The sequence below is a fragment of the Ambystoma mexicanum genome, chromosome 4q, assembly GCF_040938575.1.
Source record: "Ambystoma mexicanum isolate Mex_15411 chromosome 4q, UKY_AmexF1_1, whole genome shotgun sequence".
Lineage (NCBI taxonomy): Eukaryota > Metazoa > Chordata > Amphibia > Caudata > Ambystomatidae > Ambystoma > Ambystoma mexicanum.
The window spans coordinates 121,167,330-121,183,552 of NC_090928.1; the positions used below are offsets into that span (position 1 = coordinate 121,167,330).

Here is a 16,223-nt window from a genome sequence, read left to right on the forward strand (position 1 = left end):
TGACAATGGTGAATGCCAAAAACTCCCTCCTTTTCATAAAGCACCTATATAACAGCACTGTGCTTGGTACTGTGAACAATCCTAGGGAAAAGGAATACATTGATCAAGAAATCATTTTCCTGCACAGGTTCCAATTCAGGCATTAGGGGCTCATCCTAAAACCTTTCATAACCTTGATCCCAGGCTTGAGCGGGCATCAGGAGTTTGATGAATCTCCTGCCCCATCTACGAAGCGAGTTTGCGTAAAATGTCAAACTGCCCAGCTTATGCAGAAAGCTCTAGCTCTACGAGCAGAACAACGACAAAGGACGCTGGAGAGGTTAAATCACTTAACCTGCAATTATGAGCACTTTCCAATACCGTCCTCATTAAAGCAGCATGCCGTATCTCAGAACTTGGCAGACCATGTCAATGACATTTATGAAATCCAAAAATGACAGATCAGTAATTTAAGAAATGTTGGCCATCATTGCAAGTTTGACAGTATGTCAGCAGTAAATCTGCTAAAATACTGACAAACTGAATTATAGTTATCGCCACTTGGTCCCACAGACATACTGCAGGATTACAAGTGGTGATAGGGCGTTTAAGCCCCCATTGTGGATTCTATAGGACTCCAGGGGAATTTCAGCAGAATTTACCACTGGCGATAATTCCGCCAATCTTTGGCTGTAAAGTGGCAAACTTACCTCAAACATTTTGTTAGAGGCAAATCCTCCATCTTACTACCAAACCTATAGTACAACAGTGCATCAATTACGGTTTACTACTGCCGTTTTTGGCAATTAGACCCTTTGTCTGCCACCCCAGTCAACTAGTGTGTCCTGGTGAAGATCAGGCAGGGGCAGAAGAGACGAAGTCGGAGAAGCTTGGTCAACATACGAAGAGCTGAAAAAAGGAACTGCAGAAGAGGTTGGTGAACAACTGGAGAAGGAGGTAGAGGGAAGGAAGTAAAGGAGCAGGATGGTGTTGATCAGGAGGAGGTGGCAGTGAAAATAAATTGTGGAAATGGGTGAACATCAGGAGGTGGTAGCAGGAGAGGAGGATGGTTAGCAAATATCAGGAGGAGGTTTGAGAAGAAAAGAGGGAGCAGGTAGGCAGGCAGCATACAACAGATTGAGGCGGGAAGGTGGGCCCAAGGCAATGTTAGAAGAAAAACTCCAATCCGAAGGAATAAGACCCAATGTGTGAGAAGATACGAGAGAATGGGGTAAGAGCCGAGAAGGAGCCGGACCTAAATACAGAGACATCCAAGAGTAGAGACTCTTAGACCCTGCGATATCAGAGAACCTTTCTGTGGTCAATGGGAAAGGTGACACTATTCAAAGCTCGTCAGCTCTACCCAACATTCCTGGGTAAGGCAAGCTCTTCCAGATTCCAGGAAGTTTGAAAGCAACACCCTGTCACCTGTGAGATTACTAGAGCACCAAAGACGGAACTAAGAACTAAAGCTAGAGACATGATAAGCGAAGAAAGGTGTGGCAAACCCTTAAGCCCGAGAATGGAAGAGAAATGAAAGGGTGCAGTAAACGTAATGCCGGGTGACTGGGCAAATGATTAAGGGAGTGGGAATGCCTCAAGCACAAGATTCAGAATGAGAGAGGCAAAGGGTCTGAATCTTGGATTCTGAGGCCAGGGGTAGGAAGATGGGTACGGGAAGCCCTATTGCTAGACATAAGACAGCCAACAAGGCCTTTTGGTGACAGAGTAAAATCCTCTCTTAACCCAAATTCATGGACACTCAAGCAATGTTTTAACACAAAGTCTTGAGTTTGGTATCCCTAACCTGTCCTCCATTTTGTTATTTTTGTCATTCTGTGTCAAATCCCTCAATCAAAGTTTACTTCTCAGGGATGTATGTGTGGCCGGTTTTATGACCACTTTCAACTTCACGACAGAACATAGTTTGTTTGTGTGAACTTTGTAATTTTGTGCAAAACAAAATAAAGTATATATTCCTTTACAGACTAACCCGTTTTATTTGGATAAGTCAATTGTAGCATTCATTTAATTATTAATTATCCTTATCACTATAGCTTACTTCTACCGCATGTGACCATAAACAATATTTGTATCCCTGTATCGATCTTGTATGCCTTCTGGAAGTCAATTTTAATTTGAAAATGAAATGCTGCAGCTTTTGAAGAACGAGAGGTTATATAACATCTGCAATCAACATATTATTGCAGATTCATAAAAAATGTTGCGATAGCAAATCCCAAATTCTTATAGCTTGCTATTGCGGTCAACAAGAGTGGCAACGGTTCTGGTGCATAGGCACCATTACCCATGTGCCTGCTGATGAAATAAGGTAGAAATCAAAAAATAAAATAAAAAAGGACTTTTCATTAATGAAAGTATGTCAGCTATTTTATAGTGTAGTGAACGCTAAAATGGAGAGTTTAGCATTAATGCGGACGGTCCCCATGGCCTAGTACTTTCAGAGGTAAAGCACAGATGTGTATGACTGAGTAAAAATGTTTTAACATGTCTATGAACATTTATTGTCAATGTTATTCACGTGATAATTTATATAGCAGGATGGATTCACATCTAGGAGCTTGTTGAGCTGTAATTATCTTGAAAGAAATTTAACACAAACATATTTTAAAGGAACTCTAATAAGCCAAAGACTAAAGTCTGTGTTAAACTACACTTCAACTATAATACAGCATTAAGCAACTGATAGAGGGGTGAGCTTGGCCAGTGACAGACACCTGATTGTGTCTTCTAATGAGTGCTGCGAGAGTAAAGGACGTCATTCAGAGCCTGAGTACTACAGCCACAATGTTTGGTATTCGGCAAATGCATGCCCTTTGCAGACAATCTACCCTTCAGTGTGTCTTGATACCAAATACTGGAAGAGCAAACTACTTACAAACTGGGGCCAAATAGTGAAAGCTAAACCGAACACTGCATATGGCTACTGTGTAGGCCACTGTCCAGTACAGCTTTAGTTATGCCAATGGATTCCTTGCATAACATCAACATCTACGGACAAAGCTCAGCACCTTTGCCATGCTCTGACAAATTCCAGTGGAAAAATCAGTTTGCCTCATTGCTAATCCCTTCAGACCACTTCTGAGGATGGTAGGTGTTTCTCAGAAAACCGACACCTCATTGGCTCAATCACTGGCCCAATGACCTTGCCTTCCATGTTGAAAAACATCAACGCGTATAAATCATATCACAACTTCTTGCAGCCAGAGAAACGTGATGTCAGAGACTGGGCAAGGGACCAGATAATGTAGGAATATATTTCTGAAAGCTGGGGTGAGTCGGATGGGGGTTGCATTACTACTAGTACTAAATCGCCTTGTAGGAAAGTTTGTTTGCTACATCCATCTTAATGATGCTGCTGCCAATGAGGTGTGTCGCCAGGCAGACCCAAATTCAAAAAGACATTGAAGGAAAAATTGACAATTTTTTTAATTTAATTAGATAATCAATGGATAAAAGGCATATTAAATCTATTAAGGCTCATCATGTGTAATAGGTCTTTTTTAATATAAACAAAAGTGCATATAGATTAGAGTGCTGCATTTGTGATAACCCATAATGCATATTGGGTCTAGTTAGTCTAAGTGCATATATGCTAAAATTACTACTAATGCCCGAGAGTAGACCTACCGGAAAGGTCTACAAGCTACTTGCACAGTTGAGAAGCCGGGTCGCCAAGTTTGAGTGAAGGGGATCACACGAAAAAAGAGACTGGTATTCACAAGTGTGCTTGTGGAAAATGGTACCAGGCTATACATATAAAACATTCAAACAAGTATTGGATTGTTAAACCGAAAAATGTAATAATGGGGTCTTATCCTTTCTACCAGTCTATTGTGTTTTACAAAAGGTACATAGACGATATTATTGTCTGGGACAAAACCAAAGGGGATCACGATCAGTTCCTCATATGGATTAACACACTAAATGACAATTTACGGTTCACCATGTCCTTTGATAATCAATCAATACCTTTTTAGATCTGCTAGTGAAGGCCAAGGATGGAGTTATTGCACTGGATCTTTACCACAAAGCCATGGACAGGAACACCATACTCCACTTCGATAGTTTTCATCCCCATTCTTTACGAACTAGCATTCCCTATGGCCAATTCCTGAGGGCTAGGCGCAATTGTACTGACAGACATGATTTCTCTGCACAAGCAGACATTATAGAGAATCGAATGCAGGACAGGGGCTAGCTCAAACACATATTGAGACGGTCACATAAGAGAGCGTGCAATCAACAACGTGACATTTTCATTTTACTATCTAAAAACTCTTGTGGAAATGTGTTCAATTCACACTTGGTATGTGCTATGACCTTCAGTACATACCACTCAGCCATCAAAAAGGCGATCATCAAACATTGGCCTTTGTTACAGCTAAATCACTCCAATTTGGACCCCCCTATGTATGCCTTTAGAAAAGTCAAGAATTTAAAGAATTAGCTATCTAAAGCAGATATGGCCAAAGTTAAACTCAGACCTAGGACCATTTCCGAAGATTGAGGTATGAACAAGATCTGGGGCCATTTTCTGTGAGGTTATTGCCACCAATGTGAATCTACTTTAACAGGCCATACAGTTACGATCAACAACAAACTGTGGACCCTTAAAGATCACACTACTTGTAATTATAAGAATGTGAACTATGCAATAACCTGCCCCTGTAACAAGACATATGTAGGTAAGACATCTAGGCCGATAAAACTTAGAATCTCTGAACACAAGTCTAAGATAAGAACCAAAACTGTTTCATCACCTTTGGTGTCCCATTTTCTCGAAATGAACAATAGCTGCAATGAATTCAAGTGGTGCATTTTAGAACTGGTCAAAGGGGTAGACATGTATTCTACTGATAATAGGCTCTCCAACCGCGAACAATGGTGGATTTACAACACACAGAGTTTCTCAGTCGGGCTAAATCTCCAAGAAAAATGGATACTGGGCCCAATATGAATACCTAGATGTCCATTTTCCGTTTTCTTCTTCTAAGGTTTATGTGCACATTCGATGTTAGCAGACATAGTAACATCCTTTTGAGCAAGGAATTACTTTTAATACAATGGCTAACTTTGAACTTCTTGACACAATCTAGAATGTCCTTGCCCAATTAAAGACAACACAAAATCCCTTATATGGGTGAAACAGCATCGGCACATGCAACTAATGCCACTTTGGAGTGCCATTTCGACCAAATTCTATGTTTTGTTTGGCGCCTTCCAGTAATTTATTTCTTACCCTTCTATTTGCGTCCGAGACATTCGGCATAGCATGTATGTTACCATGGATACCTGTACACCCATTCTATTTTGACCATATACATCGATTCGTTCAGGCCGCTGCTCATTGTTTCACGGCGCATTCTATTGATGCGCTTGTGAAATCTCTTTAAAACTAAATCTTACAGACCAGCTTTGTTAAACAATGTGCATGCTGCACGTCACGCCGCTCCATTAATAAAACCAGACCTACGAGACATACGCCCGAGACCGGATGGGGCGTAGCAACGAGCCGTTGTTCGTAACTGCAGCAGAGGTCTTGGTTCTTCCAACACCACTGAACATTACAAGTAAGTCCTGGGCGATTGCAACTTTTTGTATTTATGGTATCGGAGCAGGTCAGCAGCCCCCTTACATGAATGCCAATGGGGCTACATTTAGATTAACTTTACTATGATTCCATCGTACAAGCTGGTGCTTTGAGAACACGCGTTAGCATACCAGCATTGTTCTTACATTGGATTTAATTAATACCCTTTGCAATATACTGATTCCTTTACTTTTTCTCCTTTGACTTTGGTATCCATTCACTAACCTGTAAGGATGCCAATGCAGTAACGACGGCTATTTCGTGGATAATCACAGAAATACGGTTTTCTTTTATTTAGACTAACTTTACTGTTATTCCATCGTACGAGCTGGTACTTTGAGAACTTGCGTTAGCTCCGCGGCAGCATACTAGCATTGTTCTCACACTGGAGCTAACATACGTTGCAATATACTGAGCCTTTTGCTTTTTCACCTTTGACATTTATGCCCATTCACTAATCTGTAAGGATGCCAATGCAATAATGACGTCACAGAAACATGGCTTTCTCCTTTGTCTTTCCATCGGTACACAGGACTGTGAGTGCAGTGCGGAACCATGGAATCCATTGAGGCCTAGGGACCTTGGAGCCTTCCAGATCCAGATGATACTTCTATTAAAAGTGATCCTTTTCATATGTTCACTACAAAGAGACTAAATTAGAGTTTCTAATTCAGGTGAGCTTTTGACTATTCAATCTATGGTGAGAATGGGCCAGACGGCCTGCCGCTAGAGCTCATGCAGTCATTTAACTTCACGGTTAGACACTAGGGAACGCTGTTCCCAGTCCAAACTTATGTCCTTGTATTGTTTCTCCACAGACTCACTAGTTGGGGTATGCATGGGCCATTGGTTGATACGTCTTTGGAAGTAATTATATGATGACAGCTCCAGCCCTTTCGGTCGAGGATACAGTATGCATGATTCTCCCGTTATATACTTATGTTCCTTTGGACTTTTGTAAATGGAGTAAGCTTGTAGTGTAGTCTCATCCAGACCCAATTTTAATGTGTCGTTTTGCCTTTTATTTGTCTTTACAGGCATGAAAATTACTGATTCAATTTCCTGTCTGTCCTATGTCTATTTTTATGATATGTTGTATTTGAATTTATCTACATTTTGCGGCACTTTAGGGGACTGCGTCTGTCCTGAAGAAAAAGGGCATTAACTGGAATCCAGTTTGAAGTCACATCCGGTCGAAACTACTAATGTTATGTAATATACATTGGTAGGCCTGACCACCTTCTCTATAATCCAACTGTTGGTCTCTAGGCCAGCGTGGTTGACGTATAGCACCCCATTATTATATCTTTTTGAATTTCGGTTTAACAATGCAAAACTTGTTTGAATGTTTTATATGTACAGCCTGAAACCATTTTCCACAGGCCACTTGTGAATACCGGTCTCCTTTTTCGCGTTATCCCCTTCACTCGAACTTGGCGACCCGGATTCTCAACTGTGCAAGTAGCTTGTAGACCTTTCCGGTAGGTCTACTCTCAGGCATTAGTAGCAATTTTAGCATATATGCACTTTACTCGGAGTAGCTAGACCCAATATGCATTATGGGTTATCACAAATGCAGCACTCTAATCTATATGCGCTTTTGTTTATATTAAAAAAGACCTATTACACATGATGGGCCTTAATAGATTTAATATGCCTTTTATCCATTGATTATCTAATTGAATAAACAAATTTGTCTATTTTTCCTTCAATGTCTTTTTGAATTTGGGTCTGCCTGAGACTTCTCCCTCCTGCATCCTCATGAAAGCGTGTTGAACATTTATGTATTTTTAGGTTAGTTCCGCTTGACAGGACCACTGTTTGATAGATGTCTGGTATTTCCCCTCTGTCAGCGATGAAGGGGATACCCATTTCTTGTACTATGCCAGCACCATCATGCCCACAGCGAAAAGCCTGAAGATTCTGCCTTTGCACTTGGCTGTAGTAGTGCTTGGAGTAGGCACAATAGTAGTCCCTTTCCATATAAGCAGTGGTGTAAATGGAAATATACTGCTGACAGTTTAACACAAGTGCCCAACTACTGGCTGTGGATGACACTACTTCTCCAACCCTTATGTCATATTTGGTTCCACATCAGTAAACTGTAATGCTGCTGATAGGCCCATTCCTGGGTGTGACCTCAGAGTGGCAAGGTTTCAGTGCCTATATTGAAAGGTCCGGTCATCTACCTCTTCTTTTTCAGCCCACAACAGCATCTTAGTTTCTTTACCCACTTCCTGTTCCAATGTACCTAGATCCTACTCATCACTCTGCTGTAGCCCAGTATTCCTTCCTCCACTTTCAATGGAACAAAACATGAACTTGGCATCTTCTCACTGTCAGTACCAGACAAGCATTGAGCCAGCTCCATTACCTTTCCTTCACATAATTTTTGTGTGGTGTCAAACGAGCATAGCAACAAAGTCTAAAGATACGATTAAAAATTGGTACGGTAACAAACAAAAGCCATAAACTGCAGTTGATCTACAAAATGTAAGGTACACATAAGACAAGAACACACGATTTGGAAAAACAGATCTTTTCAAAAACAAACAACTATGCATGTTAGAGACACCCTATTTTTTGGTTTGCCTTAGATGATCAGGGAAAAAGCCATCCCACATTTTAAGAGAAAACTATTCCATTCTTGAAAAGGGAACCAGTGGGCAAATTGCACAGTGTTTATAGTCATGAGCTAGAGATTTTGCAACTTTACCCAGAGAGATCAAGGCATGATGAATTTCCTTCATCACATTCTTGTACAGTTCCTTCTGCCATTCGTGTAACAGCTTCCACTCCTCTTCAGAGAAATAGGCGGAAACGTCATATAACGAAGCTGTGGACTGGAGAAAAAAACAGAAAATTTACCTCATCCTGAAATATGCTCAGAATTTAAAAAACGATATTGGTGTTCTTTCCAGTGAATCTACTCTCTCAGAAGTGGCATGCAACTAATTCACCCTAATGCCAATCGGGAAATAACCCAAGACTCACCCATTAGATATCACCACAGTATGTTATTAGAGCTTCAACTCAAAGCTCTGGTTTCCCAATGTGGTTTGGACGATACGTAAATAAAAATGTAACTTTCATGGTCTCACAATACCTTCTTGAATTTGATAGCAATGATTATAGAATGGTGTAAATTCATATGTAGAGGTTAGTATTTTTTAACCATGTGGCTGTAGGGTGTAACCAGAAGGCATCTATCAGGTTTTACAATATTCAAGGAAAAAGCCTTTGACTTTAAAGCTAGCCTCTTGAGTAACATGCATATGTACCTACTGCCCATGAGGATTGCTGAGATGTTCAAGTACTGTTCAATAACAGCATAGCAGCCAAATTTCAAAAGCTAGTACCAACGTTTATCAAGTGTTGCAGCCTTGCTAACATGGTATATGTACACTCTCATCGAAGCGTAGATGCCCTGTTGAGAAAGACAGACCTGGAGCTTTACCAAGCAATCATAGCCCCATGTCATCACTGCTCAAACCAAGGCCACCAACAGCCATCATTGACATTTCCCATTTCAACCAGCCACCATCTGAGGCATCAAAGGGAGAATGGAAGAGTTTTCAAACAAAAACCCATGTTCACAATCTGGAGACTAATTGAGAACTTTTACTACCCATAAAAAAAGCACTGTGAACATGAATATCATGTTCTAGACACACACTTCCCACTCCACAATGGGCCCGGATCTTCGGCATGCATTTTCAATCTTCCACATTACTCAGATAAAACGATTGAGATGTGTGTAGCTTGGAGGAAAGACCCTCGTGTCTTGCTCATGATAAACACCTTCAGCAATCCAACATGATCTCATGTAGCAACACCCTCAGTCTAGCAGATTTATCTAGAGTAGTGAAGCTCTCCCAACAGTTATTTATCTAGCCCCTAAAAGAGCATTACACCCCTAACACCACTAGGCCCCATCCCTGGACTTGTCCTTCCACTTCTGCAGCTTCCTGCACATCCATCTTCATAACCCCTTCAACATTCACATCATCCAATACCCTGGCCAGTACTAATCACCTCACACACAGCACTGGCCTACACCATGACATTCATAGAGAGGTTGGCCCACTGCTTTCTGCCGCCTAGCAGCACTGAACAGGAAATACACAGATACTCAAACATCACCTCAACAAATACAGACATTGATGTATTTGTCAACTAAGCCACAAGACATCTCCTACCAAGACCATTCAACTCACAAACTCCACAGACCTATATCATGGCATCTACAATCCCGTACATAATTGATCACTGAAGATGGTTAATCAGCACTGCAAGGCATGTAAAGGATTGAGGTACACTTTACAAATCCCTCATAACCAAGACAAATCATACAAGCCAACCACCAAGATTCAAATAGATTACACAGATTAAATATGCTGAAATAAACTGCTTACAAATCAGAGAAATATATTTCCCCAATCAATCCATTGGATAAACGACCTTGAAAATGAAAGGCCCAACGTGTGCCTGGAAAAAAGCTGGCTCTCCTATCTTAGCCAAGGAACCAACAACAAACAGCACCTTCGGTGTCTCGACTGAGCTGCCACTGGCAGCCAAAAGACCTACTTTAACCCACTTTTCACATGCCAGGCGACAAATGGAAAATAACCCACTTGAAGATGGGCGATTTCCCCAGGTCACCAGTCACTGGGCGGTCCTCTCGAAAGGGCAATTAGGAGCACTTCAACATCACGATGACCCGCTACCATCTTTGAAGCCTCAACCAATTTAGCAGACTTCGGCCCATCTAACTACTACATTCTCAACACAAGCAGAAATAAAGTGTAGTGTGGAAGTGAAGCTACTTTATGCCAATATTTAAAATTTACTATAAGGAAATTTGAGGCATATAAATACCAGCAAACAAATATCAGCAGCCACGACACTCATTAGTATATGTACTAGTTTACTGCTCCCAAACACAAAATGGGACCACACCACCATCTTGGGAAAACACAGTCAACCACACACAACAGATTCTGTCAAAGGTACACGTGGCCCTCCCGCATTGATAGCCAAGGCGGGGAGAAGCGATTGCCACTGTGGTACTGTCCTTAACTCCGACAGCAAAGTAACGCCAACGAGTTCAGCACAGCCGATGAGTTGGAGAAACTAATAGCAGACCGGACTGTGTTGTGCTTAAAGTTGCAAGTGGCAACATTGTATGAAAAAAGAAAAACTTGTATACAATTTAACTATGTAAAAGCAAAATAGGTTCCAGATACAGAGTGGTCCGGTGCCACATGGGTGTTCACTTGAAGGTCTCTTATTTGGTGCCACCCTGTCCCCTAGAGGGGAAGAATGATTGAACTGGGAAATCGTAGTGTTCCTGCAGCGGGTTACGTTGAATCCTGTGCACATTCGAAAGTCTTCAATTGTCTGTAAACTGAAATTGGTCTGAGCCTGGCTGAGAGGGACTAATTGTAGAAAAGTGATCTGAGCCCGAAAGCGGGGGATCCTGGATGAACAGTAGCACACCCAAGAAGATTGTTGTGGCAAATGTGAACCAGACTGAGAGATGCCTACAAACTGAAGTTGGTCTGAAACCGACTGAGTGGGGCTAATGGTGAAAGAAGGATCGCGGTCCGGCTGGGGGGGATCCAGGTTGAAGAGTAAATCGGCCGATGTGAATATTGAGAAAGGAACTTTTCTTTGTGGTTTATGGTACATCATGTCCTCTGAGGCAAGAAACTTTGCACAAAAGAGTCTTGGGCACAGAAGGCCCTGATGTTGGTGAAAGGAACTGTGACCTCATGCCAGAGAAGCCCAGGAGCGTGCTGTGCTCGAGTGACCCGCCTTATCCTCTGCTATAAACGTGGGGAGGGGAGGCCACGGCCTAAACATCCTGACTTATTATTTTGTGAACATTATCCCACACTATTTTGTAGCATAGTGGTAAGGATTGGCAATATTTATTTTTTGCATAGGCCCTTTTTATTTGATTAGACTCCACTAAGACTGTATTATTATTATTTGATGGTCGTAGCTTGCTTCCATTTTAGATTTCAGTTTAGATAGGTGTTTTTCACAGGACTAAGCAATATGTAGAAGTTTTCAGAGTACATCTGGTACAGTTAGAGGACCTGTCCGGATAAAATCTGTGTAGCTTCATGGGGGACTAGTGTACTTGGTGCAGGAATTTAAAGTGAATTATCGGTCAGGGATAGAGATTTTGTTTGTGAGCAGATTTGTTTCCATTGATTGCCTGTTAGAGCCGTACCCAGCGCGGATTCCCATCTAAGACGGGATGTGTTATTACAAGGGATCCACTGTGCCACAACTCCCTTATAAAAAGCAGAAACCAGCGAGTTTGTAGATACTGTGGAGGTAAGGTATTGCAACACCGGGGGAGTCAGTGGGGCTCGTGGATATTCTGGCCACCTAGTCTTAAACAGCTCCCTTAGTCTGAAGTCCAAAAACATTGTAACCGCTGTTATGGATTATAGATAATGGACAACACGCAGGGTAAGACAGTTGGTCATAGATCAGGCGACTTTACAGTTGGAACAGGCAATAGCAAGTGGCTGCAAATGTTTGTTGAATACAATGCATTTGCTTCCAAATAATGCAAGTGTTTTTGACAAGGAGCAAAGGCAGACATTTTCTGTAGAAGATATACCTTGCAAGAGGCCAGGAAATCGTAGCCTCCCCCTCCAGCAGAGAAACCTAACCGCAAGAGGCAACTTCCTGTCTTAAAAGGCACATAGCAAGGTCAAGAGATGCTTTTTACACTATTTAGATCTGATAAGCAGTCAAAGAAAGGAAGCACCAATAGACACCAAATACACACGCGCACAGTTAAGAGTGTGTGGCAGCAAGTGACACGCTTTACCCATTTACTGAACGGAAGCCCAGTCACTATAGTGGAGACAACTAGGGGACACTGACAACACCTGTGTCTTATAAGGTGGCACATAGGAATGTTGTATGTTCAGACAAGAGAACACCGGTAAGCTTTAACCTCCCACATGGCAAAAATGACGCTCAGGGCTGATCCCTTTTTTACATATAAAAGGGAAAGCTAAATGAAGGGAGGAAGTTCGCACAGCAATCAGCAGACTTAGTTTGTGGGGGCTAGGGAGAGATTGGTCGCAGAGGCGAGAGAGATAAGCAGGCCCCGCTGGACAGGAAGCCGTGGTTGGTTTGTGTGCAGCACATCTTGACCTAAAGTGTGAGTTAAACGTGGAAGTCTTGCTGTGTGCAGTTTGAGACTAAAGCCGTTTGGTGTATTACACCACTCCATAGCATATCTCAACATAGCATATCTCAACATAGTGTAAATCCCAGGTCACTCAAGCTGCTAAACTAAAATTATCACTTGTTCTTTTCTCTATTAATATAAACCATGCTCTTCGCTCACATAGCAGTTCTTTTCATATGTATGGTAATGTGCTATTTTGTGGTGCTTTTGTTATGGCATGTGCAATGCAGATTAGAGCTTGTAGAAGATAGATATGATATTAAAAATATATGATCCTACTACCCTCATTGTCAATTGACTATTTCTGAGTAATGCATTAGAATGATGTCTCTCTGAGTCCAAAGAACTTTAGTCATTTCCTGGCTACATTAGTTAAATTATGATAAGGGGCGCAAACACTCAGCAAGGCTGTCCCAAGCGCTAGGCCACCTCCTGGGGTGCATATTATTATAGAACATGACTTCTGACTCCATGCCCACTTCACACAGCCTCAACTGAGGCAGAGGGTGGGGGCAGGAATCAAGCTTGACCACAGGCAATCGAATCATGGCATTCCATTCACCCCTTGTTTTCAAAACAACCCAAGTAATAAGTGTACCATCGACAACCAGGTCCCCCAGCGAACAGATTCCCAACTTTTCAAACTGTGCCTGGAAAATCATTCATAGGCGAGTGGAACACCCCTGACTTTATCGCAAACCTGGTAGAGTAGGGAACGTCTATTCCAATGATATTTGCCACTTTTTGCCAAGTGATTGCAATCGGCTGGATTTCGGTCCGATCCCATGCAGGAGGGGCTAGCCCTAACAAACCTTTCATATCATCGGGGGACATAACCACTCTTTCCAGGGAAAAGTGAGGGAGTTCCACTGAGGGAGACCACCACCAAATGGAGTACTGCAATTGGCCCGACAGGAAATATAAGTACAAGTCAGGGTATTCCAACCCCCGCCCACCGCCATCTCATAGGGCAGCGTCAAAACATCATATGATACCCTAGCCTGCTGACCGACCCAAACCAAGCAAATCATCAATTTACGGAGTCTGGACCAGAAGCTAGCAGGCGGCCAAATTGGGGTATTATTAAATATGTAAAGGAGTGTTGGTAAAACCACCACCTTAGTCAGGGACATCAGAGTCGCCTGGGAAATGGGCAACAGGGCCCAGCCCGCAATTCTGTGTTCCAAGTGTGTTAATACCTTCTGGTGATTTTGCTCAGAGGCTAGTCGGGGAGGTGGTGATGCAGATGCCTAAATATCGCATGCTGTCAGGGCACCACCTAAACTCATTGCCAATATCCTCCTGACGGGCTACTGGGGTTAGAGTTAAGATCTCTGATTTAGACCAATTGAGCCTCATGCCGGACACATACCTGTATAGCTGAATAGCTTGCACAACAGGCAACAGGTTCATTTTAGGTTGTTTCAAATATAGCAATATGTCGTCTGCATATAGCGACACGTCATGCATTCCCCAGTCATGAGGATCTGCAAGAAGCCTGCCTCCAAACGCAACTCTTAGTATGACTCTGACATTCTAGAACAAGGCTCTGCAGCATTTGGCTTGTCTGACATTTTGGCCTACAACATCCATAAGCCCTAGCTAGAACAGTAAGATGTGGGAGATGACGGGAGTCGTGGTCCAAAACTTCTGCTAAGTCAAAAGCTGCAGACCCCTGGTCTAGGAACCCATTAACCACACAGAAACCAAATAATTACTGTCTGCAAACATTTGGTGCATGAACGGTATGCAGTGCTTTTAAAGGGCATAATCACCTGATGTCACATTACATGGAGTGGAGACTGATTCAGCTCAAGGCTCAGAAACCTCTTCGGCCTTCCCAGAAGAAGTATTAAACATGCAAATCATCTCATTTTAAGCTTCCGTTTGAGAACCATTATTGCCTTACCTAAGAGGAATATCTCAGGGATGAATTATCTGTACTCTCAGCAAAATGTATTGCCATTCAACGTAGACTGAATTTGATTAGGAAGTACAAGGCGCCACCGCATACAATCATGTTTTACAATATAAGGGGCTATCCAAGCCAAATTCCTTGATACTGTCAGTCTAGAAAAATGGATACCTCTCATGATTGATGGCAAACGTATTTTGGTGGCCGTGGGCCAACCGTCTCATGCACGATACGATAGAAATACAGGTTTCCGAGGCTACCAATGAACGGCCATTTTGATGTAACAAGGATCGCCATTTTTTTTCCCTAACAATTGCTCATTTCTTTCTGTATTATTGCTTCGCAGCACATTTTCTGCTTACACTGCTCGACTGTTAACATTGTTGTCTGAAACGTGAAAGGACAAGGCCGCAGGGCTGCGAGGCTAATAAGAGTTTGTTGAAACACAACATAGGCAGCGCCAGGAAGGAATGCCCGGCTCCCTCCCGAATGTAGCCTTGAAGCAGAGCCGCAGGGCATTTAATCCTTTCACAGCTGCCAGCCAGTCTCGTTATATTGTAGAATATGTTAGAATAAAGCAGCTAAAGGCTTGAATTATGCTCTTCTTACGGCCCCCCTTTACCGAGCCCTGTAGAGCGTCTCGGCTCCCAGGACACGAATAGCACCTCATAGATAGCAAGGTCTGGAATAGGACTCTTCCCCCGTGTGTAGCTCGCTTCCAAGAACAGAAGCGCTGTGTTCTGTTCAACAACTAAAAGATGCCTGTGCACTTGCAAATTGCATGTTGTTACTAGAATAGATATTCAAAGGTGTCATAATTGTCGAAAGTGTCCATCATCACACTGAGTTCAAAGAAACCCAATAAGGGGGGTGTTAAACATGTCATAGCTGATTGTATGATATGCATTTTGTATATATGTAACTGATGTACGTAATTCACTCTCTTGCGTCCCTCGAGGTCTAGAGATACACGTCGCAGGGCGTGAGACCGAGTTGGCCAACTGAGACTATTTGCTTTGCAATAAACCCTAGCTTTGGGAATACAACCTCGTGTCTGGCGTATCTATCGTGTGTGGTGACGCCTTGTTTCCATAGACGTAAGGGACCCATAGGGGCCCCTTTCAATACAAGCTCACTGCATAACATGGTGGTGTTATGGGTAGTGGTGGATAGGAAGCTATCGATGGGCACAGGTGAAAAGGCACGCATCAGTAGAAGAAGCAGGGCTAGAGTCCCGGCAAGAAGGATGGAGCATTGTGCCTCATGGAAGCTTACCAAGGTGAGTCAGAGTTCTTATGAAACCATACGTTTTGAAAGTTTGAAAAAGGTTTATAGGAGAGGTGCTCCTTCACACTCCAACAGGCTCAGACAGGGGTCTTGGTTGTTGGCCTTTGCAGGCAGCCGTCTCTAGTCGCCTTTGGGCTCCTGTGACTGGCCCAAAGAGGTGGAGACTGGCCAATGGGTGCTGCGGCAGTGTAGGGAAGGGAAGGCAC

At 42.7% G+C, this 16,223-nt stretch overlaps 1 protein-coding gene across 1 annotated transcript in view; it reads right to left on the reverse strand.

The window, feature by feature from the left end:
• LOC138467531 (zinc finger protein 75A-like) overlaps positions 1–16,223 on the reverse strand; it is a 359,800-nt gene that overhangs the window by 291,323 nt on the left and 52,254 nt on the right. The window contains exon 2 of the mRNA XM_069607636.1: positions 8,310–8,436. Coding sequence (XP_069463737.1) covers positions 8,310–8,436 — 127 coding nt within the window. The remainder of the gene's footprint in view (positions 1–8,309; positions 8,437–16,223) is intronic.